The sequence below is a fragment of the Hippopotamus amphibius genome, chromosome 12 (genome assembly GCF_030028045.1).
Source record: "Hippopotamus amphibius kiboko isolate mHipAmp2 chromosome 12, mHipAmp2.hap2, whole genome shotgun sequence".
Lineage (NCBI taxonomy): Eukaryota > Metazoa > Chordata > Mammalia > Artiodactyla > Hippopotamidae > Hippopotamus > Hippopotamus amphibius.
The window spans coordinates 74,438,296-74,465,339 of NC_080197.1; the positions used below are offsets into that span (position 1 = coordinate 74,438,296).

The window sequence follows — 27,044 nt, forward strand, 5'->3', positions numbered from 1 at the left end:
GTCTACATTCCTTCTAGATCCCCTCTGCATAGGTCTCCACTTTCTTGGCCTCTTGGCCCAGTTAGATACAGGGTGTGGGTGAACATCAATTTGCCCTCCATCAACATGCAGTGAAGAGAGATATGAGTGGATATAATTCATTAAAGAGGCTAGGTAATCAGACAGACAAGAAGTGACAGTGTCTTGAAGAAATAGGAGAAAGTGATAGAGAGGAAAGACTGAATTTAAAAGGTTTTGATAACCAACTAGACATGAGAGAAGGGCGAGGAGAAGTCTGTATGGGCTAAAATAATACATGGAAAGAGTAACTTAGGGAATTGGAAATGAAAAAGGGAGAGGTAGTGATGTAGAGTTAGCTTTTTAATTGGCCCATGAAAATTTAGGCAGTGTAAGGAAAGCTGTATCCATTCTCTCCCACCAGCCAACCAGCCACCCTCAACTTTGAAACTCACACCCAAGTCTGGTGCCTAGGAATATTTAAAAACAGATGATGTGACATCTCAGGGAAGAGTATACAGGAAAGCTCAGGACTGGGTTTTTTCCACGAGTCATCTTGCTAGGAATGAGGGTGTGACTGTGGACCAAGTTTAGAGTCCCTTGTCTAAGTAACAGTGACCTGGAGCATTTCTGAGCCTGGGCAAATTCATGCCTTCATTAGCCTTTGGGTGAGGAGAGAGAACAAGTCAGTTTACTCACCTTGTATTTCCTTTGAGGGAAATTGTGATTGAGGGCCAATCCTCTAAGACCATTTGGGGTTAAATTTGCTGAAATTATCAACAAAGCAAAAAGTTATTTTATTCAGAATATTTCATTTTCAGCAATTTCCATACAAGATAGTTATAGGTCAGCATTACTCCATTGGAATACGGGCAATTAGAATAGTTGAGGCCTCATCTCACATTTAATATGACATCATGGGAAAGCCACTGTGGCTGTTGCAGGGACACTTAATTCAACATCATCATAGCCAGGGTCCCCCCTCTCCCCCTGGAACAGCCAGGGGCTCCTTCTCCTTTCCCAGTATCAGCCACCTCTCTAGAGAAGTGCAGAGAAGAGCTGGAAATAGCAAAGAGAAGTTTGATTAGAACTGAGACAAAGGGACTAGACAGTGCCCTGTGATGGAAGCAAGTCAAGTAAGTGGTGATGACAAGGCATCCCTGGGACCTGGTTGTACTCAGGGAAGCTCAGACTATTTCATATCAATTACAGCAAAGGTACAGCAGTGCTATCCTCTCAGGATCCAGCCCAGGAATTCCCTGGCAATCCAGTGGGTAGGACTCAGTGCTTTCACTGCTGTGGCCCGGGGAAAGTCCCTGGTTGGGGAACTAAGATCTTGCAAGTCACACAGCATGCCCCTCGCCCCACCAATGAAAAGGATGCAGCCCATCTGGGTCTCTGAGGCCTCAGATTATGTGGGAAATCCTGAATCATAGGCGATCTGGCCCAACACAGGCGGTCTGTTCAGACCATTTCCTGGCTCACACAATCAGCAAGGAGATGGCACAAGAAGGGAAGAATTTCTAGAAGGGACATGAAAACTTCTTCTTTCACAATAGACAGATCTGAATCCACAAGGAGAGGGAGACAAGAGGCCACATCTGGAGAAATCTCAGCTCCTCACTGACAATCCAACTCTGCTCTTGGGGGTCTTGACCTGTGCTCCCAAACACCCACAAAAACAACCTCAGTATGCTCCCACAGCTGCTGCTTTCCCAGGAATCATACCAGACCTCGGATGGATAAATACTCTTCTCCAGAGAGTGAGTGTATTCCCCTGGCCATTGAACAAATTCTGAGTCTATAATTCACCACTAGGGCTTTATTTTTTAAGACCACGGTATATCATAGACTACACATATTTGCCCTGACATTGTCCTACACATATTTGCCCTAATCACAGTGTATCTCAAAGTATAAAAATGATTCACAAATTCCAATATTAAAATATTTTCTAAAATCTATAACTGCATTTCACATATGAGATAGCACAAAAATGTTATCCGAACAGTTGTTCCATTTTGGATTTGGTAAATATGCTCAATTAATCTACAAGTCTTAATGCAACCACATCAAAGATAAAGTTATAGAGACACAGATACCAAGAATAGAGTGATTCCTCCCTTCCAAGGAGTCTGACAGCATTAAAGACAGGGATGCAGTTGAGGTGATGCTATCAAATATATGACATCATCGAAATTTTGAATCTCTAGGAAGGATGAGCATTGATGAGCTCAAATTCACACTCACTTGTCTGAGAGGCTCTCATCCCACCCTCCTTCTGTGGGGGCACATCCCCCTGACTCATCACAGAAGCAGGGGGAGCCCCAGGCACTGGTACCTCTTCAGCAGCATCATAACCTTCACCAGGGGCATCAGTCCTCTCCTATGGGGGTTCTAAAGGCAGACAAGGGGGTCAGGTGAAAACACAGTAAGTGGGTTGGCCTGGAAAACACTTAAGATCCCATCTGACCCAGAGTTTCTTTTTTGTTTTTAATTTTTATTTTTATTTACTTATTTATTGGCTGAGTTGGGTCTTCATTGCTGCTTGCGGGCTCTCTCTAGCTGTGCCGAGCAGGGGCTAATTTTTGTTGCAGTGCGTGGGTTTCTCATTATGGTGGCTTCTCTTGCTGGTTGGCTCTAGGCACACGAGGGCTTCAGTAGTTGTGGCACCTGGGCTCAGTGGTTGTGGCACACGGGCTTAGTTGTTTCAAGGCATGTGTAATTTTCCCGGACCAGGGATGGAACCCGTGTCCCCTACATTGGCAGGTGGACTCTTAACCACTGTGCCACCAGGGAAGTCCCTGACTCACAGTTTCTGAGCTGCTATATAGAGGCACCATTCACTCCTGTTTAAACACACTTTTTTCCAGGTGGTATATTTCATTTTGATGTGCCCATAAACCAGGAAAAGAATCCAAATAACTTAATATTTCTTAATTAAAACCACATATTTCAAAGAAGCTCTTCTATGAATGAGCTTTACTAAAATATTTTGTTAAATTATGCTTCCCAGATATTATTTTTTAAAACAATGTGGGTGATGCTTTAGAGGGCCAGGACAGGGAGGGTGGGGGGAATATGGGGATATGTGTATAAATGCAGCTGATTGACTTTTGTGTACCTCAAAAACTGGTACAAGAGTGTAAAACAATTATATTCCAATAAAAAGCTTAAAAAAATAAAACAATGTGGGACTATTGTGATTGAATGAGGGTGATTCTAGACACAGAGAGCCCAGCCCCAACATGAGACATCACAGAACAGCCAGAGAAGGGGGAGGACGGGCCCCATCTGGACACAAGGGATCCCTCTAGTCCCAGTCAAAGGAACAGTGTTCCCCTGGAACTTGTCTCTATGAGGGAAATTCTCCTGCCCCCAATACCCAGTGAGGCAGGTCCACCTCCACTACCTGCAGCAGACATATAGTCTCCGTGGTCCTCACCATCCTTGGTGTAATATGGCAGTTTAGTCACCAGGTCATCTAACGGGAACCCTAGTGTGGAGAAAACATCACACAACAAGCAAAATGACCCTTTCCACACCCATGGGACCTGTGTGAGGCTGAGGAGAAATGGGGGACAGGCTTGGCTCCTGCCCTGTAGAGGGAAGCTGGGTGCTCACAGGGGTTCCGGAGAGGCCATCCTGCTGCCTTTGGAGGGGCTTCTTCTGTGAACCTGGGGCAGATGTGGGGTTGGCAGATGCTGAAAAGATGGCTCCCAGGAGGGCAAAGCAGAGACACCCACCTATGCTGCCCAGAAGATCCTCCTTCTCTGTCACAAGGTAATCAAGCTCCTCGTACACGGCCTCAGCAAGAGCATCTTCTACACTGGGTAAGGCTGAGAAACCACCAGCAGGTCAGAGACTGCACCCTAGACACCCTGAACCAGCAGGCTAACCCTCCATCTCCCCGAGGCTCATGTGTGGAAAAACCCTCAGGGCTGCCAGGACCTCTGTAGAGTCTCCCACCCCATGCACCCTGTCTGCACCTTCTGCCCTTGTGTGACCCTGAATCCACAGCTCAGCCCTGACTCTTTCTGGTCTCACAAAAGAGGCCATGACTTATGAGTGTTCACAACCCAATCCTAAGTACCTCTGTATATTCAGCCCTTAGAGTTTAAGATGGAGCAGATGGAGTTCTGCAGATTCATGGGGGTAAGAAGAGAGACCAGGCCCAGGTTTCCCCTCCTCACACCTGGCCCCATTTCCTGCCTCCACACACTTTCCACGGTACCCAGTACCTACTGCAGCCCACCTCTGCGCTCTGCTCTCCATCTCAGCAGCTGAGTCACCAGGATGATGAGGACCAGGAAGAGAAGGGCCCCCAGGATGAGGCAGAGGATCCCAGGCAGGGAGAAGATGCCAGGAACAGGATTTGAGCCTGGTATGGTCCCTAAGGAGGAAAAAGCAAGAGGGTTTGGCGAAGGTCCTGGGCACACAGAAACTCCCTATGCCAGCATTTCCAGGGAGCTCCAGACAATGAAGTCCCAGCCTCAGACACAACTGCACTGACAGTGACAGGACTCCACTGGGTCTTGTCCTGAGATGAGTCAACTCCACTCTGGGCCAGTGTGGCCAGAGGGAGAGCCAGGGATTATCAGGGAGCCTCCCTGCTGAGACAGCCTCTGAGGACCAGGCTCCCAGCTTCACTCCTCTCCTTGTGCTTCAGGAGAGCAGAGCATCAAACAAGCCCTGGGACCAGCACCTTGTTGATGAGGAACGACCCTCGTGGGCAGGTAGGAAAACCTTAAATTCTGCAATGAGGCTAGCCTCCCTTTAGTCACGGGCGTGAGAAACTCTGGCACCGTGGACCAAGGCAGGGGACATTTCCCAAGGAAAATGCCCTGGTTCCTCAGGATCTTTCCCCTCCTGAGTGGCTAATTTTGTCAGAGAGTCCGCACAGCAGGTCCCAAGACTCTGAATATCTCCCGTGCCCATGGATCATGACACAGTACCTGCTCTAGTGGGGGGCAAAGTTGTTCTTCCACCTAAAGAGAGAGACAGGAGTTTGGAGCACGGGAATTGGCCAGGATGCAGGGCAGCCCTTCTTCCCTCCTGAGCCCTGAAATCACCCCTCAGTCACCACAGCATCAGTGTTGAGTCCTCCCAGCTCCCCCGTCCAAGATCAGAGCTACAGCTCCTGGGTGCTTTCTGAATACATATCCCACCACACCCCAGCCCAGACCATTGCCCCAGCGCTGCCCCAGCTCAACCAGAGCACATTCCAAGCCCCTCCACTCACCAGAGCACCTCACGCCAGCATCCTCCTCGTGCTTGCAGTCATTCTGCCCCCAGGGCTCCGCAGCACAGTCCCACAGGGAGGACTCCCGGCCCCCGCACTGCACCTCGTCCAGCCAGATGCTCCCATTTCCAGGGCCAAATGCCGCGTCCCGCACGGCTTCCAGGGCATGGCCGCAGCCCAGCTGCTGACACACCACCTCGGCCTCTGCCAGGCTCCAGGAGTCATCACACACTGTGCCCCACTTCCACCCTCCCTGAGCACCCGCTGTCTCCTCCCCTGAGTCGGATCTTGTCTTTGTCTGGAAACACAGCCGCCCCTCCTGTTACTGCCTCTGGTGGGAAGGAAGGAGCCCCTGGAAGTCACAGGGGTTGGGGGGGGTGCTGTTGACAAACCTGTGCGGGGGCAGCAGTTGGACAGATCTTGGATCTACTTCCTGCAGGAGCAAACAATGGGAATTGCTGGATCAGGGGCAGCTGGAGGTGTTCTTGTCCCCAAACAAGATTATCTAAGGTCCTTAGTTCATTCCAAGTGACAAGTGAAAACACAGGCTTCATTATCTAATAGGCTGAGACATTCACTGGGTCTTATCACCAGCTGAAACTACTTTAACTGTTTCTTTATATATCACTCTCCACATTCCAAAACAAATACAGTACACACAGACACACACACACACACACACACACACACACACACACACACACATTTTTTAGCCACAACCTAAACTCATCACTTAGATTGGAAAATAAAAAATCACACTAACAACATCCTACCAGGTTGGGACAGACACATAGAAACAGACAGTAAGTCACCTGTACAGGAGATATAGGCTTCCTCCCTTGAAGAGCATGAACTGTATTTCCAAGGGTCAGAAGGACACTGCCAGAGAGAGGTATCAGTTTTCCGGCACTGGATTAAATCTACCCACCGGGGTCTAGAACCTTCCCTAAAAGCAACAGAAGAGTTGAGGGTTCCACTGTCCCCACAGCCAAGCTGTCTGCAGATGATGGACACAGTGATGTCTTCCATGGGGCTGCGGCAGGCACTGCCCCAGGTCCCGTTGTAGAAAACTTCCAGCCACCCAGCACACTCCTGGTCCTCGCTCACCATCCTGAGGGCCAGGAACTCTGAAATTGAAAGGGAGGAAACAGGACAGGGTGAGCCCTCCACTCAGTGCTCTGGGTTTTCCTCTCTCCCAGAAGTTGTGAACACTCATCCCTTACCCAGATAAGGATTCAGCTACTAGGTGACAAGACTGAAATTTGCCTCACTTTTATCTGATTTTATCCACTTGAGTCTGTCTTTCTATTTCTACCACAGTGATGTAGTGGATAGGACCTGAGAGGAAGACCAACCTGGGTGTGAGCTCCGCAGGGAGGGGGAGCTGAATCCTGCTTCCCAACAAAACCTCTAAAAGAGTGTGTGAAAGGGATGTGGTGTGGATATTGGGGAGGTAGGCAGAATAATGGACCCAGAAATGTCTACATCCCAATCCCTGGAACCTGTGAATACATTACCTTACCTGGCACAAGTCACTTTAAAGATATGATTAACATAAGGACTTGGGATGGTGAGATTCACCTGGAATACTGTGGATTAACCACGTGAGCCCAGTCTAATCACCTCCAGCAACCCACTATCCTTAGAAATGGATAACCTGTCCCAGCTCCAGTCAGAGGGAAATGTGACGAAAGAAGAACAGTCAGAAGAGGCACTGTCATCTGTCTGAAGAACAAGAAAGAGGGCTCTGAGGCCAAGGAATGCAGGGCACCTTTAGAAACTAGACAAGGCTGGGAAAAGGATTCCTCCCCAGAGCCTCCAGCAAGAATGCAGCCCTGTGGACACCTGGATGTTAGCCCACTGAGACCACTGTCACACTTCCAACATACAGAACTGTAAATAATAAGTTTGTGGTTTCATTACAATATGAACAGGATCTCCAGATTTTACTACCATAGGCAACTGAAGAGTGAGCCCTGCTTTCAAGTGGAATGGCTCTGCCAGGAAATATTGCTGAGAAGAAAGGACCAGAACCTCAGCTGCTGTGGGAGGAAGTGAAAACACCTAATCTTCTCATCTGCTAGAAAACAGGCTCCACGGGAGGAAGCTTCCTTCTCTGGCCCTTTCAGCAACTCTCCCTCAGGGCTGAGACTGTCCACCTCCAGAGTCCCCACCCCAACACCCCCTCCCCCAGCCTATGGACAATGTGCAGCACAGACCTGAGCAGATGACCCCCGAGTCCTCCTTGTGTCTGCAGTCGTGCTGCCCCCAGCCCAGGGAAGGGCACCTCCACACCTGGGACTTCTTTCTGGTGCAGTTCAGGTCGTCCAGCCAGATGGGCCCTGATCCCACCCCTAAGTGAGCAGACCCCGTGGCATTGAGGGCTTCTCCACAGCCCTGCTGCCTGAACACCATGTGGGCATCGTCCAGGTCCCAGCCATCATCACAGAAGGTGCCCCAGGAGCCCTGGTGAAGATCTCCACTCTCCCGGCGCAGTGACCGCCCCCGTCCACCAGGCGGAGCTGTCTGCTGTCTGAAGAGAGAGAAATGGGACAATGGGGCATTGACACAGGGAATGAGAAGGGTCCTCTGGTCCTGTGGGACCCCTCACCTGAGCAGTTGGCGGAGCTCTCCTCTGAGACTGCAGAGCCCTCTGGTTCAGACAAGGAGTGGTTGCATTCGGGCAGCACCTGGGTCTGGTTTCCTGCAGAAACAGCAATGATCAGCGGATTGATAAGGTTGAAGAACTGGAAATTGAATTAAGCTTAAATAATAACCTAACAATGGGGTCTGAGATGAAAGTGGTAACATAACAGTAAAATTAGCATAATTTTAGAGTTCTCCTTCTCTATGGAGAGTTCTGCTCCTGGCAGTGCAGCAATTTTTGTTTTAAGCCAAGCCTTGCACTAAGAATGAGTTAAATAAGGTCTCCTATCCCTAAATCTATCCCTACATCAAAGAAGCAAAATAAAATCCTTTCCAAAGGATTTCTACCATTTTTCATCTACAATGTCTGTCATTTTAAAATATTTATATAAAAGATCTCATTGAAAACCAAAAGGTAAAAGGAAACGTTAGAAAGAATTTCCTGGGACTTCCCTGTGGCGTAGTGGTTAAGAATCCGCCTGCCAATGTAGGGGGCACAGGTTCAATCCCTGGTCTGAGAAGATCCCACATGCTGCGGAGCAACAAAGCCCATGTGCCACAACTACTAAGACTGGGCTCTAGAGCACGTGAGCCAGACTACTGAAGCCCATGGGCCTATATCCGGTGCTCGCAACAAGAAAAGCCACCGCTCTGAGAAGCCCATGCACTACAATGAAGACCCAATTCAGTCAAGAATGAAAAGAAGAGAGAGAGAGAGAATTTTCCAGGGTACTCAACTACTAGAGTTACCTGAAAGAGAATTTAAATAGCCATGATTAAAGTGCTCATAGAATTAATGGCAAGATATGTATCTATCTTGGCAGAGAAATGATAACAAAAAACAAATAAAAATTCTAGAGCTGAAAAACTTAATTTCTGAAATAAAGAACTAAAGAATGAGTGTATCAGCACATTAGCTCAGCCTAAGGTAGAAATACTAGCATGGAAGATCAGAGGACAAATATTTCTCTATTTATAAATGCAGGTCACAAGATGTGTCCTGGTTATACTGCTATATAATAAATTTTCCCAAAAATCTTAGCAGCTGAACCAAAAGAAAAAAAATTAATTTTGCTCATGATTTCCTGGGTCAGTAATTTGGGAAAGACTCAACTTGGCCGTTCTATCTTGGGGTCTTTCATGTGGTTGCACTTAGATGTCATTTGGGGCTGAAGTCTCTGAAGACTTGATTGAACTGTGGTTACATAAGGAAATTCCTTGAAGCATTTTAGGGGTAAAGGGACATCATGTCTGCAACCCAATTCAGAAAAATTTACATATTCAGGGAGAAATGGGGCAGGTAGAGGATGGAGAGGGAGAGAGACAGAGAGAGAAAGACAGAGAGAGTAAGACAGAGAGAGAGGGAGGAAGAGAGATTAAATGAAAATCTAACATTGGGGGAATTCAGGTAAAGGTCATCTGGGAATTTTTATATTACTCTTGCAACTTTTCTGTAAGTCTCAAATTATATCAAAATAAAAAAAATTAAAAGGTGAAAACTACTTGAACTAATCAATGAATTTGTTAAAGTTGCAGAATAAATCTCTTTCATTTCTCTACACTAACAATGAAAGATCAGAAAGAGAAATTAAGGAAACAATCCCACTCACCATTGCAACAAAAAAAGAATTTAAATACCTATGAATAAACCTAACTAAGGAGGTAAAAAAAAAAAAAAAGGTGAAAACAAATCATAGAGAATTCATTCCTAGGACATCTTCACTAAAAGAAACACTAATAACATAAAAAACATAAAACTCCTCAGAGAAAGCCTAGTAGAAGCTGGGCAAAACCTCTGACAAAAATTTGAGACCTAACTGAGTGGAGGGATGTATCATGTCAATGGATTGGGAGACTCAAAATTGTCACAGTCAATTATCCTCAAACTTCTGTGCAGAATAAATCTAATATCAACAAAATACAGTTATGCTTTTTTTTTTCTTTTTGGTGAAAAATGACAAGCTGATTCCAACAGAATACTAAAGACCAAGAATGGCCAACAAGGATGGCAATAAAAGCAACAAGGTTAGAGGAGTTAAAATAAAGTAACTCCTGTAAATTAAAATTATCCACACTTACTATAAAGTTACAGAAATTAAGAAAATGTGGCATTGGTGCAAGGATAGACAAATGATACAATGGAATAGAATAGAGAATTTTTAAAAAAGACTCAGATATACTTGCCTTTCAGCCTTTGACAAAGGTGGCACTGCAGTGGGAAAGAGTCTTTTCAAAAAAGATTCTGAGTCAATTGGTTATCCATATGAAACTTGACCCTTATCTTACACAGATATCAATCTCAGAAGGAATGTACAATTTTATGCAAGAGAAAAATAAATAAACTTCTAAAAGATACTCTTGGAGAAAGTTTTTATGATCTTGGAGTAGTCAAAGTTCTTTTTAAAAGGATGTAAGCAGTACTAAACGTGCAGGAAATAGTTGGTTAGTTATGTTTCCTTAAGATTAAGAAATTGGTTCTTCAAAGGACACCATAACATTAAGAAAATGAAAATAAAAGACCAAGGGTTAAACACACAAAATAAATACCATATATTTGTACCCAAAGTCATTGCCATGGTAAATTGTAGCATCATATTTGTAATAGTCAAGACCTGGAAACAACTCACATCTCTACCATCAGTCAAATGGATCAATATGTGGTCATGTGATCATTCAAAGGATTACTCTACAGTAATAAAAATTAATAAAGTGCTGCTGTAAACAACATCATGAGTGAGTCCCAAACATAATGTTGAGTTGAAGAAGTTTGTCACAGAAGAAAACACGCTGCATGATTTTATATAAAGTTCAAAAATCGACAAAATATTTTATGATAGCATAAGTTAGGTAAGTGATTTTCGCTGGAGAGAAGGGAGGGCATAGTCATGGGGAGGCAACAGTGACTGCTGTGGTGCTGTTAATGTTCTCTTTGTTGATCTGGGTTGGGCAACATACTGATGTATACATTTATTGCTTATACATTGTTTCTATGATTACATGTAAATAATGTTGCTTAAAAATATAATATTATTCCCTTTAACACTTCTTGCCTTGACCTGAAAAATGAATGAACAATGGGAAGAACCCTATTTCACTATGAAATATCTAACTTATGAAACCAGTTTTCCTTCACTCTCTGCTCTTGGGGACAGTTCACTCCAGGAGCATCCTGAGTACCAGTTAGCCCTTCCCTCTCTCTTACCTGAGCAGATCACAGAGGCTGTGTTTTCATGGGTGCAGTCAGGAACACCCAGGGCAGTCACAGGGCAACTCCACAAGAAGGACTCAGCCCCTGAGCAGAGAAATTGGGCTGTTGAGATCTGATCACTTCCTTCCACAAAGTGTGCTCCTTTCGGGGTGGACATGGTAACCCCACAGCCGAGCTGGTGACAGACAATATTGGCATTGGCCAAACTCCAGTAGGAGGCACAGAGCACTCTCCATCATCCAGAAATATTCATCTCCACTTGCCCCTCACACTGAGAGGTGCCGTTTTTCATGAGCCGGACTTCTGTGTATGCTGGTAGAAGAAGACAGGATTCTAGCCAAATTTCATATTTTTCTCACCTGAATAGGGTATATAGAGAGGTTAAATCCTGATCTGCATCTCACCTGAACAGACAAGGTGAACAGCTCCACTGTGGTGACACGTGCCCCCTGGACAAGGCACTCTGGGGCAGGACCAGAACTCAGGGCCCTCCCCCTCACACCTGAACTCTTCAGCCCAGACCCAGCCATCTGACTCTCTGAAGAGCACGTGTCCCTGGACAGACACGGCCTTGTTACATCCCAGCTCTGCACAGATGACCTGGGCAGTGGGGAGTGTAAATTTCCCATCAGACACTGGAATCCATTCTTCTCCAGAATGCACTTCTATTCTTCCTGAGCAAGGTCCATTTCCTTCAGCCAGATGCACAAATCCTAAGAGAAAAAAAGCAACAACAACAGTAAAACCAGTGAGTATTCATGATCCTCACTTGGCAAATGGAAACATCAAGACATAGGGCAATGGTGTGAAAGCTTTTCTTTTCCACGAATGGGTCATGAAGAGATAATTTGACTGTTAGTGTCATAACTGCATTTTCATGAGTAAGTTTCTGAAGAGAAATCCACAAGGATTACAGGGTCGGTTTGAAATGACTGAATCCCAAGAGTGTATAGTTTGAGGTTGGTTAGAAATGTGAATTCCTTGGTCTAGGAGCCTGGAAACTACAGGGCCCAATACAGAATGGAGGCTGGGACCTACTGACCCAAGGAAATTGCATAATATATGGGCACGTAAAGTCGACCACAGAGATATGCAGAACAGAACACACCCAGGGGGACGTGAGCTATGAAATTAGAGACCTATCATCCAGAGAAAGTTACAAAGCTTTCCTAAGACTTGTGGGGCTAATATTCTGATCAGTTTTCTCTTCCAGGAGCTAATCCTCTAGTGACTTAGGACAGGGAAATCATGAGGGCTGGATCCACGAGTGCATGCCAACCTGTAGATGGATGACGGCTCAAGAGAAGAAACAGACATTATAAGCCGTTCATCTTTATGTCAACACATTTTTTCCCGATAATTTTTCTTAAATTTTATTTTCTTTATTGGAGTATAGTTGCTTTACACTGTTGTATTATTTCTGATAATTTTTGATGGCAAAAAACTCCAAGAATTTCTTGGGTCCCCTCAGTGGGAAAGAATATGAGTTAAGAAAGCTCAGAGAGTCATAGAGAGAGGAGGTAGTCCTAACCATCTCTCTTGAAATCCCAGGATTTGTCAATGAACCTGGGAGAGATTGAATTCTCTGTGGAAGTTCATAAGACAGCTGAGTTTGCAGATCACCTCTTATTAGAGGTTTTTCTTCTGAGGCAAAAGTCATAGAAAATGCTAAGGGGTGACAGTAATTGATTTTAGTACTATCATTGTATTAATTCTATGTTCCTATTGCAGAAAAATATGCATTATTCTCAAGCACACATGGCATATCTCCAGGATAGATTACATGCTAGGATACTATGAAGTCTTAACAAATTCAGGAAGATCAAAACCATTCCAAGTATCTTTTATGACCACAATGGAATGAAACTAAAAATCAACAATGATAAGAAAACAGGAAAATTAATGAATACATGAAAATTAAACAACACACTCATATTTGAGAATTGTTTTTTCTACTTCTACAAACAATGCCATTGAGATTTTGATAGGGATTGCACCAAATCTGTAGATCACTTTGAGTGGTATAGCTATTTTAACAATACTAATCCTTTCAGTCTGTGAACACAGGATGACTTTCCATTTATTTGTATCTTGTTAAACTTCACTCATGAATGTTTTGTAATGCCAAAAGAAGCTGGCATGCTGCCAAAAAAAAAAAAAAAGGAGAACGAGAGGAAGGAGGCAGTGAGCAAACAAGCCATAATTTGGGGAGTCCCAAGTTGCAAAAGCCTCAATATGGATAAAATATATAAACATTTGGGAAAACATTGTTGAACAGGTTTTTAGCATATTATATTACCCTCTGCTCCTCCCATCTATCATCTAACCCTGCCATCCTTTCTCATTTCTCCCACTTCAGATGAGCAAACACCATCTTAAAAGATACAGATGGATTGAAAAGAATAGCAAAAAGGGAAGCCACTGCCATAGAAATGGAGTGTAGGTGACATATGTGGCAGGTAAGGTGGGATCACAGAAAGTTTTGAAACTAAAGGAGGGAAACCAAAATAAAAATTCAACATTTGGTCATCAAAGGAATACATTTTGAAGAGAATGAAGGTAACTCAATGAAAAAAAATTAATTCATCAAGTACAACTCCATGGTTTCTGGGTGTATTCTGATTATTTATTGGTAGAGTACTTCCTGGTAAAGGGCTGCCTAGCAATTCCTAGCATCCAATCAAAAAATTACTAGAATTTCCAAAAAAAGAAAAATGTAACCCATAACAAGTTTTTAAAAGAGTAGTCATTGAAACAAATTCAGAAATTACAGAGATGATTGAATTGGCTGATAAAGTCTTTAAACCACTAACATAGATATGCTTAATGAAGCATAAAAATAAACAGGGAGAAAAAACTAGGAAAAAAAACAAATGGAACTTCTAAATCTGAAAAACACAATATCTGGAATGAGCAATTATTTGGATTAATGTAACAAGAATTTAGACATTGCAGAATAAAAGAATTGGGAAGTTAAACATATAGCAAGAGAGGCTATCTAAACTGAATCAGACAGAGAAAAAAGATAGAAAAATATGAATGGAAACCCAATGGCGTGTGGGATAATATCAAACTATATAAAGTATGTGTATTCGGAGATTCAGAATAAGGAATGAATAGAAGAAAATGTTAAGAAATAATAGATGAAATTTTCCCAAATTTAATGAAAACTGTAAAGCCACTGATCTAAGAAACTAAACAAACCTCAAATGAGATAAAGAAAATGTTCTCAGAAAATTTGATAATATAATTACTGAAATCCAGTGATAAAAAAACAAAAATCTTAAAAGCAGCCAGAAAAATTGACACTTTATATATAGGTAACAAAGATCAGCAGTCCTGACTTTTTACTGGAGGCAATGCAACTCACATGGCAAAGGAAAAAGATATTTAAAGTACTGGGGTTGGGAGGGGCTTGTTATTGTTAACCTAGAATTCAGTTACCTATGAAAAGAATTTTCAAAACTGGATGAAAAAAAAAAACTGAATGAAAATTTAAATGATTCCAGATAAACAAAAGATGATAGAATTTGAGGCCACCAGGCACACACCACACAAAAATGCTACAGAAAGGTCTTCAAGCTAAAGGGAAATGATAACAGATAAAATCTTAGATCTACCCCAAGTTATAAAAGGTTACATCAAATGATGATTCTGTGGGTAATATAAGAAGAAACTTTCTCTCATTTTAAAAATAATAGAATATTTAAGGCAAAAATAAGAGCAACATATTTGAAGATTCATAATATAAGTAAAATGTATTACAATAATAACACAATTGACAGGGAAATGGAAGTCTACTATAGTAAAGTCTGACATTATATGTTAGTGACAGAATATTTCAAGGCAAATGTGATTGAAGAGTAATAATTGACCACTATGTTAACTTTTAAAAAGGTCCTATGGCTAATAAACCAATAGAGTAAATAAAATAGAATACTAAAAAATAAAGATTAAAATAGGAACAAAGAAAAAATAGAAAAAATAGCAGGCCAGCACACAAACTCAACTATATTAATAATTACAATAAATGTAAATCACTTAAATACTCCAAATAAAAGCAAGATATTAAGACTGGATAAAAGCTTATGGATAAGACCATATACTCTCTACAAATATATGTGTTTAAATATAAACAGAGAAAAATATTTAAAAAATAAAAAATTACTGCACTTCCCTGATAGCACAGTGGTTAAGAATCTGCCTGCCAATGCAGGAAACATGGGTTAGAACCCTAGTCCGGGAAGATCCCACAGCTGTGCACCATAATTACTGAGCCTGTGCTCTAGAGCCTGCAAGCCACAACTAATGAGCCCATGCACCATAACTATTGAATTCTGCGTGCCTAAAGCCCATGCTCTGCAACAAGAGAAGCCACCTAAATAAGAAGCCCAGGCACTGCAACAAAGAGTAGCTCCTGCTTGCCGCAACTAGAGAAAGCCTGTGCACAGCAACAAGGACCCAACACAGAAAATAAATTAAATAAATAAATATTAAAATTATCATATACCATGCACACACTAATCAGAGAAAACTGTAGTATCTATATTAATATCATATAAGGTAAGACTATAGAGCAAAGAATATATTCAGAAAACAGAAATATAATTTTTTCCCTTCCCATACAGTTAATTTTTTTAAAGTTCTTTATTGGAGTAGAATTGCTTTACACTGTTGTGTCAGTTTCTGCTGTACAACAAAATGAATCAGCTGTATTTATACATATATCTTCATATCCACTCCCTCCTGTGACTCCTTCCCACCCTCCCTATCTCACCCCTCTGTCATCACCAATCATCAAGTTGATCTCCCTGTGCTATGCAGCAGCTTCCCGCTAGCTATCTATTTTACACTTGGTAGTGTATATATGTCAATGCTACTCTCTCACTTCATCCCAACTTCCCCTTTGCCCACTCTCCCCCACCCCGCCCCACCCTGTGTCCTCAAGTCCATTCTCTACATCTGCATCTTTATTCTTGCCCTTTCCCTGGGTTCTTCAGTACCATTTCTTTAGATTCTATACATATGAGTTAGCATACGGTATTTTTTTTTTTCTCTTTCTGGCTTACTTCACTCTGTATGACAGACTCTATGTCCATCCACCTCACTACAAATAACTCAATTTCATTCCTTTTTATGGCTGCATAATATTCCATTGTATATATATGTACCACATCTTTTATCCATTCATCTGTTGATGGACATTTAGGTTGCTCCCATGTCCTGGCTATTGTAAATAGTGCTTCAATAAACATTACAGTACATGTTTCTTTTGGGATTATGGTTTTCTTTGGGTATATGCCCAGGAGTGGGATTACTGGATCATACGGTAGTTCTATTTGTAGTTTTTTAAGGAACCTCCAAATTGTTTTCCATAGTGGCTGTACCAATTTACATTCCCACCAACAGTGCAGGAGGGTTCCCTTTTCTCTGCACCCTCTCCAGCATTTACTGTTTCTAGATTTTTTTGATGATGACCATTCTGACCGGTGTGAGGTGATTCCTCATTGTGGCTTTGACTTGCATTTCTCTAATGATTAGTGATGTTGAGCATATTTCATGTGTTTGTTAGCCATCTGCATGTCTTCTTTGGAGAAATGTCTATTTAGGCCTTCTCCCCATTTTTGGATTGAGTTGTTTGCTCTTTTGATATTGAGCTACTTGAGCTGCTTGTATATTTTGGAGATTAATCCTTTGTCAGTTGCTTCACTGGCAAGTATTTTCTCCCATTCTGAGGGTTGTCTTCTTGTCTTGATTATGGTTTCTTTCTTTGTGCAAAAGCTTTTAAGTTAGGTCCCATTTGTTTATTTTTGTTTTTATTTCCAGTAAGGAAGAAATATTTCATGGTGCCTATATTAGAATAAAAATAAAAACTGAATGAAATGATCTAAGATTTCATTTAAATAATCTACAAAGTAACAGCAAATCATAACCAAATAAGAAGAATGAAAACTGAGAACAGAAATCAATTACATAGAAATGAAGGAAATCAGCACAGTCAATTGGTGAATTTAAAGATATAAGATATGAACAAATTTTATTCTAACTTGAAAACTTTAAGTAAAATGATGAGTTCTGAAAAACTAATTATTTGAAAAACACAACATCAACTGATACCAAAATAGTGGAAAATCTAAGTAGTCCTATGTTTGTTAAAGATATAGAATCCATATTATAACAACTTCCCACCAAGAAAATGGCAACCTTCAAATGCCAGCTCTTCCACAGAGCTCAGAAATGACTCCCACATCAAAATAAAGGAAGAGAGGCCGGGAAGGATCGAAAGCAGGAAGGAAGTGTAACACAGAAGCCATGGTGAATGTATGAGGTGATTTGGATCTTGATCCCAGCCTCCCCTCCTGCAATCCTTGCATCTTCATCCCCTCACTGTTTAGTACTTCAGCCCCACAGTCCTTTTCAACTTGAGAAGCCCCATCCCAAATCTTTCCCCTGAACTCCCTGAAGTCCTCTCTGTATTTCACACAAGATCCTCTACATTCTTCTCAGGTCATTGTTTCTACCTCTGGAATTCTAAACACAGTAATTCACTTCCAACAATCCACTACAGAGGCTGAAATTTCTCTTCCAATCCCCACTCCTAAGATTGAGAGGAAGAAACTTTAAGAGTTCAATTTCAGTTAAAATAATGAAAAGACCTGCTATCCTAATCTTATCCCTGCTACATCATCACCACTTTGACTTACCTTTACATCACTAAAGCATGTCTGAAAATATAGAAAAGACAGACCAGTGGGAGGAAACTAGTGACAAAGAGATTAGTAGAAAAAAACTGGAACTGTTTATAAAAATGTGAGAACCCAAGTTAGAGCAATGGTAGAGAGTACAAATCATAATCAGTGTTTAAATGTCATGGCACTCTCAAACTCTTTTTATTTTTAAATGTATCTTAATTGGAATTAATATCGACATCAATTTTCTTAAAATGATAACATCAGAAGCTCCAATATCACACAAAGTTCCAACATCACACACTTCATTTTACTCAGATGCTGATTTATCAAAATAAGGCAGGACTTCCTGTAGTGTTTCCACATGTTTATCTGCCATTGAAACCATGATCAAGACATTGTGACAATAAGGAATGTTACTTGAAATGCTAGCAAACAGGTTTTCTTAAAACAAAAATTCCTAACTGAAAGTCCAATGCCCCTTGAAAATAATTATTGTTAATAGTAATAATAAAGAGGATGAAAGAAAACTTTTAGGGAGAGGAAAAGTTTGTGGCATAGGTGTTGTAATGCTTTCACAGATGTATACTTCTCTCCAAACTCATCAAGTTGTAAATATTAACTATGCACAGCTTTTTGTATGACAGTCATGCCTCAATAAAGTAGGTATGACTGGACTGTCATAGTAGTTTCTTTTAAAATTAGTTTTTATTTTTTTAAAAAACTAGTTTTAAAAAAATTTATTTAAAGTAGTTCTTTTTTAAATTTATTTATGTATTTATTGGCTGCATTGGGTCTTCATTGCTACTTGTGGGCTTTTTCTAGTTGCGGCTAAATAGAGGCTACTGTTCGTTGTGGTGCACAGGCTTCTCAGTGAGGTGGCCTCCCTTGTTGTGGAGCACAGGCTTTACGTGCATGGGCTTCAGTAACTACAGTACGCAGGCTCTGTAGTTGTGGCTTGTGGACACTAGAGCACAGGCTCAGCAGTTGTGGTGCATGGGCCCAGTTGCTCTGAGGCATGTGGGATCTTCCCAGACCAGGAGATCAAACCCATGTCTGCTGCATTGCCAAGCAGACTCTTAACCACTGCATCACCAGAGAAGCCCCAATAAAGTAGTTTTAAGAAAGGAAAAAAAATTTTCTTAGGGGTCTCAACTAGTGTCATCAAAGATCTGCTGCAGGTGAGATTGGAAAAGATCACTTTTCCAGTGATCTTTCCCAACATAACTCAAAAGAACTGATTGGCTATGGGCCACTAGGGACCTACTGCAAATATTCTCAGGGCTCCCTCTCTCCCATCATCCCATCAGGTGGGATGACCCTTTCTCAAGAGCCAACCACCTACTTTAGGGAATTCACTGTGATATCTGATAATATCTTCCTCCAGTTCAGCTGTTTGATGGGATTAATGTCTTGGGCATCTCATCCATCATTGTGATAAACACTGGAACATCTCTGGCAGATACTGTAACCACTCACTCACACCCTGGTTTCAGTTCTGTCTTTACTGTATCTACCTTGGCACAGGTCAAATATACTTAGACAGTATTGAGCATTTCTTATGAGTCACTTTAGGTCCTCTTAGCCTCACTTCCTTTGTACTTGCTTTGCTCCAGCTACAGTATTGTAAATTTTAACATTTACAGTATTGTAAAATTTAACATTATTTTCCTGCTGCCTCAACATCCCCACAAACAGGATGTGAGGACCCCATCCAGGTGACCAAGTGCACCAATGTGATAAGACTAGCCCCTGCCACAAATCCCCTTTCTTACCTCCCCTGTGACCTAGTGACATTCAAATGCACCAGTGAAATCCCCTCATGCATTTTCCTTGTGTAACTCCACACTAACCTCTAGTATAGTCACTTGTCCATAGGTCTTCACTCCCTATCTGGGTTCCCCATGCTTGATTGAGCCTGTTCTATTGGTGCCTCTCTGATGTAGCCCTCTTATGGTGTGTGGTGACTCTGCCTCTCTAGGACCTGTGAGTATAATAAAGTTTGTTTCTCTGTACCTCTCCTATGTCCCCTCTTTTGGCTGCACCTGACTGACCATCTCATAAAAGAGTACAAAACAGCTACTATGATGAAACTAGATCATAGAGGTCCAACCCAGCAGCTGTACATATATGAAACATTTGACCTTACTTCCCTGCCTCCTATGACACACCACAGAGACCTGAAGGGCCCGGTGACCAGTAGTTCTGCAGTCTTTACTGTCCAGGGCCAAGCAAGGCCTTCTGCTCCCTTGAGCACCTACTGCTCTAGGAATCACTGTTTGACTGGAATCTTCATGCAGGGATGCTCTAAAGGCTGAGATATGTATTCTCATAATTATTCTGGGAATGAGACTGAGGTTTCTGCAGCTGGGAATCCCCTCCCAGACCAGACTGGACTTACCTGAGCAGACTACTCCAGCATCCCAGTCATGCAAAAAGCTATCATTATAGTTTCCAGGCCAAGAATAACCACAGTCATTGAGAGCTGACTCTGTCCCATTGCAGGAAATATAGTAAACCCAAATGGGGCCAACCCCTGGTCCAAAATAAGACCGTCTGGGAGCATTAACAGCAACTCCATATCCCAGCTGTCTGCACACCACAAAAGCGAACTCCAGGCTCCAGTCCTCAGCATACACTGTGCCGCATTCTCCTTGTTGCTTCACTTTCACTCTACCCTCACAGCGGTGGCCTCCTTCCTTCAGCCTCAGCTCCAGAGCTGCAAGAGAGACACAGATACAGAACATAGGACACAGGAGAGATTTTAGGAGACCTTGCTGTGGTGTGCTGGTAAGTATTTAAAAAGTGTGCTCTCTGAGGGAAAAAAAAACCCTGGTATATAGCATTTGTTCATTTCTGTGGTGCACATATTCCCACCATGGCCAATTCTAAGCTACCAATGTGACATTAGTGAATGTGGAGCTGTGAGGGGAGGCACCCAGCTATTTCTCACAAGCCCACCTCCAGGGACACCACCAGGACAAGCCTTCAGAGGACACTGGATGCTGCCCTCCCTGTAGATGTGCCCAAGGCTACTAGGGTCCCAGCTTCCCAGTCTCAGTTACAGCTCATGACTTACAATGCCAGGGAGGAATCTTCCCTCTCCTTCTCTGTCCCACAGGCAGTACTCTCATCTAGCTTAGGAACAGAGGACAATGGTAAGCAGACACTAACATGTCCCGTTTATTCCTGCCACCTGGTGTTCATGTCCTTGTGTAACACCTACACTCGAATGTATCCAGTAACATGCACCTAACAAATGGAATTTGGCAAGAGTGATGAGATGTCACTTAAGAGATTAGGTTTCAAGACTACCCTGGTTTCTCCCTAGTGACTATCTTGCTTTCTCTCTTTCTCTGAGGAAGCCAGCTGCCAGTTTGGGAGCTGTGTATGGAGAGACCCTCATGACAAGGACTGAGGGAGGCCTCTAGCCAACAGCTAGAAAGGGACTGAGTCTCTTAGTTAAACAGTCCACCAAGGCCTGAATGCTGCTAACATCAGGTGAGTAGCTTTGTGTTGATACCCACCCCTTGTTGAACCTTCTGATGATTGTAGCCTTGTGACACATCGTGAGTTAGAGGACCTAGGTAAGCCATGCCAATTCCTGGCCCACAGAGACTGTGAGATACCAGGTGTTTGTTGACTTAAGCTGCCAAGTTTGGCTTTAATTTTTGCACAGAAACATATAACTAATGTAGGGCTTCCCTCCAGAGTCAGAAAACGGGGTGAACAAGCTGGAGATTTGTACGTGTGCCTTAATTGCTTCATCCAGATGAGGCTTCTTGCTATGTGACCAGTTCTGCTGTTTGGTCCCACCTGGAACTGGGACCCAAATCACTTCACCCTGTCCCATCAGTTTCTCATCCAGTGTTCTAGGCCGCTGCTTGCCTGTCAGGAATAGAGGAATGAGTTCCTGAGGTCTGAGAATCATCTCCATTAACTTTGAATTAGGGTCAGGAAATGAGACTTTTTTCTTATAATCTAACAAGACATAGTCCCTGGGGTACTATTCACACTGCTCAGGTCTATGCCTGGGCCCATGTGCTTTCACTCTGGAAAACAGAAGTGGTGCATTGAAGAGGGAAACATCTGGGGAAATGCTGAACTGGAAAAGAGTTCTGGTGTGTTAGTTGGCTCAGGCAGGCAGCCACCACAAAAGTCCACAGACTCTCTGGTTGAACAACAGAAATTGATTTATCTTATCACAGCTCTGGAGGCTGGTAAGTCCAAGATCAAGGTGAAGGCAAGACAGAGTTCATTCTGAGACCTCTTCTCTTGGCTTGTAGGCCACTGCTGTCTCACGGTCTACTCACCTGGCCTTTCCTCAGGACATGTGCACAGGGAGAGAAGGAGAGAGATCTGTCTCTTCATCTTATAATGTCACCTACTGGATTAGGGCTACATCCTTATGGCCTTATTTAACCTTAATTACCTCCTAAAGACCCTATCTCCAATCCTGTCACACTGGGGGCTAGGGCTTCAACATATAAATTTTGGAGGGACACAGTTCAGTCTATAGAACTGGGGAGTTTCATTCTAGGAAGGAAATAAAGATAAATGGGAAGGAGGAAAGGAGGTAGTAGAAGAAAGGAGACATCCTGTGATGCTTACTCAGAGATTTTTTAGATGTCTGACATTGAGCTGAGAGTACAGGATTGAAATAGGATCCTCATATTATATATAGAAAACCCTAAAGATTCCACACAAAAACTACTAGAACTGATTAGCAAATTCAGCAAGGAAGCAGGGTACAAGACTAGCACACCAAAATCAGTTACATTTGTTGACACTAACAATGAAATATCAGAAAGCAAAAGTAAAAAACAATCCAAAACCATACCAAAATAAAATAAAATATTAGGAATAAACCTAACCAAGGAGGTGAAAGACTCATATGCTGAGAATTATGAACCATTAATAAAGGAAATTGAAGATGATTCAAAGGAATTGAAAGTTATCCCATGCTCTTGGATTAGCAGAATTAATATTGTTAAAATGGCCACACTACCCAAAGCAATCTACATATTTTATGTGATCCCTTTCAAATTACCTGTGACATTTTTGACAGAACTAGAACAAATAATCCTAAAATGTATATGTAACCTTAAAAGACCCAGAATTGTCAAAGCAATCCTGAGGAAAAAGAACAAAGCCAGAGGCATAACCCTTCCAGACTTCAGAAAATACTACAAAGCTACAGTAATCAAAACAGTGTGGTATTGGCACAAAAACAGATTTATGGATCAATGGAACAGAATAGAGAGCCCATAGGTAAACCTACACACCTACAGTCAATTAATCTTAAACAAACAAGGCAAGAATATACAATGGAGAAAAGATAGTCTCTTCAGCATGTGGTGCTTGGAAAGCTGGACAGCTGCATGTAAATCAATGAAGTGAGAACACATCCTCACACAATACACAAAAATAAACTAAAAATGGCTTGAAGACTTAAATATAGGACATGACACCATAAAACTCCTAGGAGATAACATAGGCAAAACATTCTCTGACATAAATCATACCAATGTTTTCTTAGGTCAATCTCCCAAGGCAATAGAAATACAAGCAAAAATAATTGAATGGGACCTAATCAAACTTATAAGCTTTTGCACAGCCAAGGAAACCATAAACAAAATGTAAAGACAACCTATGGACTGGGAGAAAATATTTGCAAATGATGCGACTAACAAGGGCTTAATTTTCAAAATATACAAACAGCTCATGCATCTCAATAACAAAAAAACAAACAACCCAATCAAAAAATGGGCAGAAGACCTAAATAGACATTTCTCCAAAGAAGACATACAGATGGCCAATAGGCACATGAAAAGATGCTAAACACTGCTAATTATTAGAGAAATGCAAATCAAAACTACAATGAAGAATCACCTCACATTGGTCAGAATGGCCTTCATTAAAAAGTCTACAAATAACAAATGCTGGAGAGGGTGTGGAGAAAAGGGAACCCTACCACACTGTTGGTGGGAATGTAAATTGGTGCAGCCACTTTGGAAAACAGTATGGAGATTCCTCAAAAAACTAAAAATAGAGTTTCCATATGATCCAGCAATCCCATTCCTGGGCATATATCAGAAAAAAAAAACTATAATTTGAAAAGATACTTGCACTCTTATGTTCACAGCAGCACTATTTACAATAGCCAAGACATGGAAATAACCCAAATGTCCATTGATGGATGAATAGATAAAGAAGATGTGGTATATATACATGAGGGTGAGTCAAAAATGATCTGCCCTCTGGTTATATTAAATCTTCTATAAATTCTACAGCCAGAGGGCAGATCATTTTTCACTCACCCTCATATACAATGGTATACTACTCAGCCATCAAAAAGAATGAAATAATGGCATTTGCAGCAACACTAATGGACCTGGATATTATCATACTAAGTGGAGTAAGTCAGACAGAGAAAGACAAATAATATATGATATCACTTATATATGGAATCTAAAATAAGACACAAATGAACTTGTTTATGAAACAGAAACAGACTCACAGACATAGAGAACAGATTTATGGTTACCAAGGGGGAGGTGGAGAGGGAAGCATTGGGAGTTAGGGACTAGCAGATGCAAACTAATATACATAGACGGGATAAATAACAAGGTCCTACTGTATAGCACAGAGAACTGTATTCAGTATCCTGTAATAAACCATAATGGAAAAGGTTTTGAAAAAGAATATCTTTACTGGACACCAGAAACTAACACAACATTGTAAAACAACTATACTTCAATAAGAAAATAAATTACAAACATTTTAAATGAAATAGGATCCTGAAAGCACACAATAAGTTACATTTATTAATACTAAAATTATCTGTGGAGAGACATAACTTTACAAGTGCTGTAAATGCAGAAAATACTAAGATAATGTTCTTCATTTCATGTAGCTTTTATCTAGTTTGTGACAGAAACAAGTAGATGATTTCATTACTGTGTAAAGTTCCAGGAGATTTTCTCAGTAATGGTGGGCTTGGTTATTGAGGCTATCTCATCTGCTGAAAATAAATAAGAAGTAGAAGTAATTTACTAAAAATTTTCTTAAAAGCATTAGAGACCTGATAAAATAGAGAGGAAAAATCAGGTCAAATCTGAAGGAAACATTGAAATTCATTGAGGTAGAAAGAGAGCAAAAGCATTAAAAAAAAAAAAAAAAAGAGGAACTAACTAGAAACTTTGGCACGGAATAATACAATGAGTGAGGTGAGGAATTCAATACAGAGCTTCAACAACAGACTTGATTAGGCAGAAGAAAATCAATGAGTTCAGAAAAAAAAAAAAAGAATCAATGAGTTAGAAGAAAGACCAGTTAAAATTATCCAATCAGAGAAGCAAAAAGAAAAACAGAATGAAAATGCATAAAGAGCATTTTTTGTTTCAAGGTGCAGAGTAAAGGGATGTGCATTTGCTTTCTCCTGAAAAAGCACTGGAATCACAACTAGCTGCTGAAAATCATCGACAAGAAGACACTGGAACTCACCAGAGAAGACGCCCCACATCCAGAGATAAAGGATAAGTTACAATGAGACAGTAGGAGGGGCACAATTGTGATAAAATCAAAACACATAACTGCTGAGTGGGCAAGTCACAAATTGGAGAACAGTTATACCAAAGAAGTCTAACCACTGGAGTGAGGGTTCTGAGCCACATCAGCCTTCCCAACCTGGGGGTCAGGCAATGGGAGGGGGAATCCCCAGAGAATCAGACTTTGAAGGCCAGTGGGATTTGATTGCAGGACCTCCACAAGACTGGGGGAAACACAGACTCCACTCTTGGGGGGCACACACAAAGCAGTGTGCACACCAGGACCCAGGGGGAAGGAGCAGTGACCCCATAGGAGACTGAACCAGATCTACCTGCTGGTGTTGGAGGGTCACATGCAGAAGTGGGGGGTGGCTGTGGCTCACTGTGGGGATGGAGATGCTGGTGGCAGGGGTTCTGGGAAGTGCTCATTGGTGTGAGCCCTCCCAGAGTCCACCATTAGCCCTGCCAAAGAGCCTGTAAGTGTCAGTGCTGAGTTTCCTCAGACCAAACAACCAACACGGTGGGAACTCAGCGCCACCCATCAGCAGACAAGCAGATTAAAGTTTTACTGAGCTCTGCCCACCAGAGCAACACTCAGCCCTACCCACCACCAGTCCCTCCCATCAGGAAGCATGCACAAGCCTCTTAGATGGCCTCATCCACCAGAGGGCAGACAACAGTATCAAGCACTATAATCCTGCAGCCTGCAGAATGAAAACCACAGCCACAGAAAGATAGAGAAAATGAAAAGGCAGAGGACTTTGTATTAGATGAAGGAACAAGATAAAGCCCCAGAAAAACAACTAAATGAAGTGGAGATAGGCAAACTTCCAGAAAAAGAATTCAGAATAATGATGGTAAAGATGATCCAGGACTTCGAAAGAAGACTGGATGCAAAGATCGAAAAGATGCAAAGAAAGTTTAACAAAGATCTAGGAGATATAAAGAACAAACAAACAGAGATAAGCAATACAATAACTGAAGTGAAAAATACACTAGAAGGAACAAATAGTAGAATGACTGAGGCAGAAGACTGGATAAGTGACCTGGAAGACAGAATGGTGGAAATCACTCACACAGAACAGAATAAAGAAAAAAGAATGAAAAGAAATGAAGACAGACAAAGAGACCTCTGGGACAACATTAAATGCACCAATATTCACATTATAGGGGTCCCAGAAGGAGAAGAGAGAGAGAAAGGACCCAAGAAAATATTGGAAGAGATTATAGTTGAAAACTACCCTAACGTGCGAAAGGAAATAGCAACCCAAGTCCAGGAAGCACAGAGAGTCCCAGGCAGGATAAACCCAAGGAGAAACACTTCAAGACACATAGTCATCAAATCGACAAAAATTAAAGACAAAGAAAAATTATTAAAAGCAACAAGGGAGAAACAACAAATAACATACAAGGGAACTCCCATAAGGTTAACAACTGGTTTTTCAGTAGAAACTCTGCAAGCCAAAAGTGAGTGGCACAATATACTTAAAATGATGAAAGGAAGAAAATACTACCAAGAATACTCTACAGAGCAAGGATCTCATTTAGATTTGATGGAAAAATCAAAAGCTTTACAGGCAAGCAAAAAATAAGAGAATTCAGCATCACCAAACCAGTCCTACAACAAATGCTAAATGAACTTCCCTAAGTGGGAAACACGAGAGAAGAAAAGGACCTACAAAAACAAACCCAAAACAATTAAGAAAATGGTA

At 41.9% G+C, this 27,044-nt stretch overlaps 1 protein-coding gene across 1 annotated transcript in view; it reads right to left on the bottom strand.

Moving 5' to 3' along the window:
• Window positions 1–912: 912 nt before the first annotated feature.
• The window catches only part of LOC130834045 (uncharacterized), a 491,328-nt gene continuing 465,196 nt past the window's right edge, over window positions 913–27,044 (bottom strand). The window contains 16 exon segments of the mRNA XM_057704144.1: window positions 913–1,001; window positions 1,004–1,056; window positions 2,244–2,394; window positions 3,407–3,493; window positions 3,744–3,836; window positions 4,253–4,390; window positions 4,953–4,985; window positions 5,240–5,481; window positions 5,483–5,555; window positions 5,628–5,672; window positions 6,052–6,366; window positions 7,459–7,716; window positions 7,719–7,772; window positions 7,851–7,943; window positions 11,088–11,405; window positions 11,498–11,806. Of these exon segments, the coding sequence (XP_057560127.1) occupies window positions 913–1,001; window positions 1,004–1,056; window positions 2,244–2,394; window positions 3,407–3,493; window positions 3,744–3,836; window positions 4,253–4,390; window positions 4,953–4,985; window positions 5,240–5,481; window positions 5,483–5,555; window positions 5,628–5,672; window positions 6,052–6,366; window positions 7,459–7,716; window positions 7,719–7,772; window positions 7,851–7,943; window positions 11,088–11,405; window positions 11,498–11,806 (2,351 nt within the window).